This window comes from Elephantulus edwardii, unplaced genomic scaffold (assembly GCF_000299155.1).
Source record: "Elephantulus edwardii isolate Elephantulus edwardi_28Jun2011 unplaced genomic scaffold, EleEdw1.0 scaffold00008, whole genome shotgun sequence".
In the NCBI taxonomy this organism is placed as follows: Eukaryota; Metazoa; Chordata; class Mammalia; order Macroscelidea; family Macroscelididae; genus Elephantulus; species Elephantulus edwardii.
The window spans coordinates 744,391-750,558 of record NW_006399758.1 but is presented as its reverse complement, the minus strand read 5'-3'; the positions used below and the strand labels follow the sequence as shown (position 1 = coordinate 750,558).

Genomic DNA, 6,168 nt, shown 5'->3' with positions numbered 1-6,168 from the left:
TGCAGCTCTGCAACTGCATCCTGGCCCATCCTCACCCTTCTGCCCCCAACCCTCACCTCCTTGTACCCCCAATATGTTTTTCCCAATAAAAAAAATTATAAAAAAAAAGAGTCTTAGGTTGTATATAACTTTAGGCTAGAAGATTTCACATGAACCATTAATGTTTTGTGTATTTGCAATATTGGCTAATTAATTAACTTTTCCTTGTGAAAAATAGCAAATTGTGTTTGTTAGTAGTTGTTGTTAGGTGCCACCAATTAAGTACAACTTATAGTGACCCATCAAGTTGAATACAACTCATAGTGACTCTATGAACAACTAATGTGAACCCTATCCTATCCTGTGCCATCTTCACACTTCCTGGCACACTAGAGCCCATTGCAGCAGTCACCATGTCAATCCACGTGCCCATAGGTCTTCCCCTCCTTCTCTTATTCTCCACCCTTCCTAGCATCATGTCTCTCTCTAAGGAACAGCCTCTCTTAGCAACATGTGTGAAGTATGTGAGGTGAAGCCTCATCATCATACTCGTTATGGTAGTCATCATTTATGTGTTCTTTTTCTTTAACAGAAAATTTCAAATCTAACAATGTGGATTGTCTGGCAAATATAACATGGAGTTCCAGTGGAAGTGATCTGTCGGACGAAGAAAAGGCAGTTTCTAAAACACCAAGTAATAATGTATATGGTTGTACAACAGAGAAATTTTGCCAAAAAACCTTGTGTTTAGATGAGACTAGTAAAGGTAAATTTCTAAGTTTCTATAAAATCTATTTTCTGTTATATTATTTTTGTTGTTACATGGTGTTGAGTTATATGGTGTCCATAAAGCTCTATGAACACTGGCTATGAATCTTGCTCTATCTTGAGCCAACTTCACCATTTCTAACACCTTTGACCCCATTCCCACAGTCACTGTGTCAATCCATCTCATCCAGCGTCTTCCTCTCCTCCACTGACCCTCTACTCCTCTAAACATGATGTCCTTCTCCAAAGACTGCTACCTCCTGGAAACATACCCAAACTATGTGAGACGGAGATTCAAAATCCTTGCTTCCAAAGAACAAACTGGTTTCACCTTCTCCAAAGCACACCAGTTTGTCTTTAGACTGACATCGTTGCACATTAGCACTCTGCAGAGATCCTTGACATCATCTTGTCTTTTGACTTCCTGACTGTTAAAATATGTATACCAAGTTGTTGTTATTAGGTGCCATCATGTTGATGTTGACTCATAGTGACTACGTACACCTGATCTGAAACTTTGCCCTATGTTGCACCATCCTCACAATCTTCACCTTGCTTAAGCCCATTATTATAGTCACTGTCATTGCATCTTGTTAATGGTCTTCTTCTCTTTCTCTGGTCCTACACCTTTGCCTGCATTATATCTTTTTCTAAAGACTAGCCCCTCCTGACAAAATAGTTCAAGTAAGTGAAAAGCTTCACCATTCTTAACACCCTGCTTGCCCATTAAGAATGGTGTTGGACTTTATTAAGTGTTTTTTATTATATCCACCGAGATGTCTTGTGTGCTTCTTTTCCTTTGTTCTGTTGGTGTGATACGTTGTGTATATGGATTTTCTAATGTTTAAACATACACACACATATCTTTTTTGTTGTTGTTGTTGTTTCGTGCCATTGAGTATGAATCATAGCTACCCTGTGAACAACAGATATGAACCCTGTCCTATTCTTTGTCCTCATCATTTCTGATTTACTTGAACCTGTTGTTTTAATCACTGTGTCAATCCATGTCATTGAGGGTCTTCCTCTCTTTTGATGACCCTCTACCTTTCCCAGTATGAAGACTTTTTCCAAGAATTGGCCCTTCCTAACAACATCATTCCCAAAGTTTGAGACAAAGTTTCTCCATCTTTTGCTCTAAGGAGTACTCTGGTGGCCCTTTCTACAAGACATATTTGTTCTTTTATTAGTCTGTGAGATATTCAAGACTCTTCTCCAGCATCACAACTCAAAAGCATTGATGATTCTTCCATCATCTTTATTCACTGTCCAACTTTCAGATGCATAATAAGTAATTGAAAAGACTATGGCTTGAATCAAAGACACCTTAGTCTTGAAACTAACATCATTTCTCCTTAGCACCTTGGAGAGGTCCTTGATGGCAAATTTAACAAATACAATGTGGTTTTTTATTTCTTAATTATTAGTGCCAGGGATTTTGAGTGTGGATACAGGTGAGATGAAATGATTGATACATTTAGTCTTTTCTCCATCTATTACAGTATTGCCCATTAGCCCAGTGGTGGGGGATTCTATTCTTCTCTTCTTGAAGTTGAGATATAATCCATATTGAAGGCTATAGGAAAGTGTATCTATGTTTCATTGACTATGAAAAGGCAATGTATGGACTACAACAAATTGTGGGTGACCTTGAGGAAAATGGAAATCCCGGAACACTTGATTGTGCTTATGCAAAACATATTCTTAAACCAGAAAGCAGTCCTCAGAACAGACCAAGGAGATACTGCATGGTTCAAAATCAGGAAAGGAGTGCATCAGGGTTGCATCCTGTCTCCATACCTTTACAGTTTGTATGCAGAACAGATGATTCAGAGCCTGGGCTTTATGAGGAGCAATGTGGCATCAGCATTGGAGGAAGACTCATCAACAACCTGTGTTATGCACATGACACAACCTTGCTTGCTGAAACTGAGGGGGACCTGAAGCACTTGCTGCAGAAGGTCAAGGACGGTAGTCTTAAATATGGATTCGAAGACAAAGAATCTTACCTCTGAGCCAATTGGCTGCACCATGATAGATGGACAAAAGATTGAGGTTGTTAACAGTTACAGCTTGCTCAGCTCCACAGTCAACACTCTTGGCACCAGCACTCAGGAAATCAAAAGGGAAATTGTATTGGGAAAATCTGCTGTCCGGGACCTCTCCAGAGTGCTGTAAAGCAATGGTGTCAGCCTAGAGACTAAGGTGAGCCTAATCCAGGCCATGATCTTCTCATTTACTTGCTATGCGTCAGAGAGCTGGACTAAGGATGACAGTAGAATCTATACCTTTGACTTGTGGTGCTGGAGAAGAGTTGTGAACATACAATGGACTGCCAAGAAAACACATAGGTTGTCTTGGAGAGGGTGAACCAGTTTTCTCCTTGGAGACAAGGATTTTGAAGCTCTGTCTCACATACTTTGGGCATGTGGCCAGGAGGAACTGGTACTTGAAGAAGGATATCAGGCTCGGAAGGATAGAGGGACAGAGAAAGGGAAGAAGACCTCAGATGAGATGGATTGATACAGTAACTGGGGCAGTGGAGGTAGGTGTGTAGGAATCAGTGAGACAAGCTCAGGACAGGGTAGGCTTCAGAGTTGCTGTACATAGGGTCACTATGAGTCACAGGAGACTCAGTGACACATAACAACGGTAAATCCTTGATGTTCCACAGCAAGCATTTGAAGTCCTCATCCCTTTCAGCAAGCAAGTTGTGTCACCTGCATAACACAGGTAGTTGATGAGTCTTGCATCAGTCCTGATACCACATTGTTCTTCACAGATTCCAGCCTCTGGAATAATTTACTTGGCATACAGACTGAATAAGTATGGAGAAAAGATGCAGTCCTATTGCAGATCCTTCTGAATTTTAAACCTTGTAGTGTTTTATTGTTCTGTTCAGACAACAGCTTCTTTTACTATGTATAGGATTCACATGAGCACAATTAAGTGTTCTGGGATTCCTGTTCTTCTCAATGTTAGCCATAATTTTTTTTAAACCATAATTTTTTTTTTATCTGCACAGTCAAATGCTTTTGCATAGTCAATAAAGCATAATAGATATCCATTTGGTATTCTCTGCTTTCAGCCAAGATTCATCTGACATTAGCAGTGACATCGCTGGTTCCATGATCAATACTAAATCCAGCTTCAATTTCTAGTCATTCTTTTGTTGATGTACTGTTTTAGCTGGGTTAGGTTTTTGTTTGTTTTTATAATCTGCAGTAAGATTTTACCTGAATATGTCTTTTAAATTTTATTGGGAAAAACATGTTGGGGATACACGGAAGTGAGGGTTGGGAGCAGAAGGGTGAGGATGGGAAGGGATGAAAATTGCAGCAATGCAGTTGCAATGCTGCACAATTTGGTTGGTGGGAGTAGCAGGTGAAGGAAATGAAAAGGATCCAGTGGGGACCAGAAGACTCAGGGCAATGGTAAGCATAGTCCAATGGCGATTAAACAAACTGCCTTTTTCACTTGTGGGTTTCTCATTTGGGAATTGGGTGCAGACTCTCTGACTTCTTCATGCTGAACAGGGGCGTTGATGTGAAGGGAAAAAGGGAGCACACTTTACCACCTTAATGGTGGTCTTGGGTTGAAGCTGCTTGCATTCTTGTTCTGTTAGAAGATGTTTTCCTGACATTTACTCCCCTCTGGACTGCACAGTGTTTTCCCAGGTGGGTCCAGTGGGGATGACTGACTGAACCCTGAAGCTCCATACTCCTTTGCTTCCTTAACTGGCCATTGTATTTCCTTTTTGTCTCTGGAACTGGGTTCAGGGTCAGGTCTGGAGTAAAATTCAGTGTTAAGGTTACCTATCAAAAAGGGAGAAAATCTAGAAAGAACGAACTAGTGAGTTCCAAATAGAAGGGCTTTGGGGGTGTTACTTACGGGTGTACTGGGAGAGAGGGTGGAGGAAAGTAGCCTCGATAAAATTCTCTGTATATCTTAGGCAGTATTTTTTCCTACCCAGGGGTCGGATGGTACAATCTGAGGGCTGAGGAGTTCACCCCAAGTGCCGGCTTGCCCTGCTGGGGGCCAAATGCAGGGCTTCCCCCACTGCCCACCTGGGGTCCTAACAAACCGCCTGCCCTGAGGGCCGGATGGCAACTTTCACAGGCTGGGCGACACACCCCCGGGGCTGGCTGGCACACTTCCCCCCCAAATCTTTCCCCCTTCAAATTCCCCCCCCAAGTCCAGATCCTCCCTGAAGACCATGTAGCCAGAGAAAGCATCCCCAGTTCCAGTACCGCTACCATTACCCACCCCCATAAGTGGTCATACTGTAATTTGAAGTAGGTGTCACTGCCCTCCCCCTTTTTATATGGAGAAGGGGGCCTGAGAGTAGTGAATAGACCCCCTACCCCCCCAGGTCGAAACAGTTCTTGGCAAAGGCAGATAGCAAATCAAAAGATGCGGTGTATTGAGGATATCTGTGGTCTCGGACATGCTGCCACAGTTAAATGTTGTTGAGTCGTAAATAGCTCACAGAGACTCTCATCAATCCATTGTACTGTTAATCTTCCTCTCTGGCCTGCCCAGGGAAACCCCATCCTGCTGCCCTGTCTCTCGCTGCCGCCATCTTGACTCAAAGAATTCTCCCCAGACCAGTCCACTCTGCTGCAGTGTGGCGGCTCCGGGGTGGGGGTGGGGGAGCGGTGCCTACTATCCATCTTGGGTGAGGGGATCCCTGGGGTCCAGCGGTGGGAGCCTCATGGAGCTGCTGCGGCCGAGCAAGCTTGGCAGCAGGTGCCTGGGAGCTGCAGGACTCACCCATTCTTCCCTGGGAATCCTTGATCTCCTGATGTTGAGCCTCGATCCGCACTGAAGACCAGCCATCAAGTATTTAATGTTCAATTATCAGTAAACAGAGGTCCGTAGAAGGCCATGGTGGCCCTCTTCTATGTGGTCAGCTGCTCCTGCAGCTCACCATGTTTCTGTCGCTGCCACCGCCATCTTGGAATCAAATATGTCTTTTTAAGTCCCCATTGAACCTTTCCTATTTCTTCACCACTGCCATTTGCCCACTAACCTCTGCTATCCTCATGATTTTTCTGCCCTCTTTCTCCTTCTTTTTAACATTTATACACATCTTTCTTGCTCAGTTAATCCTTCTGTCTTTATGTGGACCTAGTAATTGTATTCAGCATAATACTCTTTAGACTTTCCCACAACCACTATTTCTGAATCCATTCATTTGTTCATGGGCATTTAGGCTATTTTCATATTCTTGCTATTGTAAATAATGCTGCTGCGAACATCAGTGAACACATCTCTGTTCGTGTTTCAGTTCTACAGCACCAAAATAGAAAACTATAGGCCAATATCTCTCATGAATATTGATGCAAAAATCCTAAATAAAATACTGGCGAATAGAATCCAACGATACTTAAAAAAAATAATCCACCATGACCAAGTGGG

At 42.8% G+C, this 6,168-nt stretch overlaps 1 protein-coding gene across 1 annotated transcript in view; it reads left to right on the top strand.

The window, feature by feature from the left end:
* SPIDR (scaffolding protein involved in DNA repair) overlaps positions 1–6,168 on the top strand; it is a 404,690-nt gene that overhangs the window by 40,481 nt on the left and 358,041 nt on the right. The window contains exon 4 of the mRNA XM_006880525.1: positions 572–673. Coding sequence (XP_006880587.1) covers positions 572–673 — 102 coding nt within the window. The remainder of the gene's footprint in view (positions 1–571; positions 674–6,168) is intronic.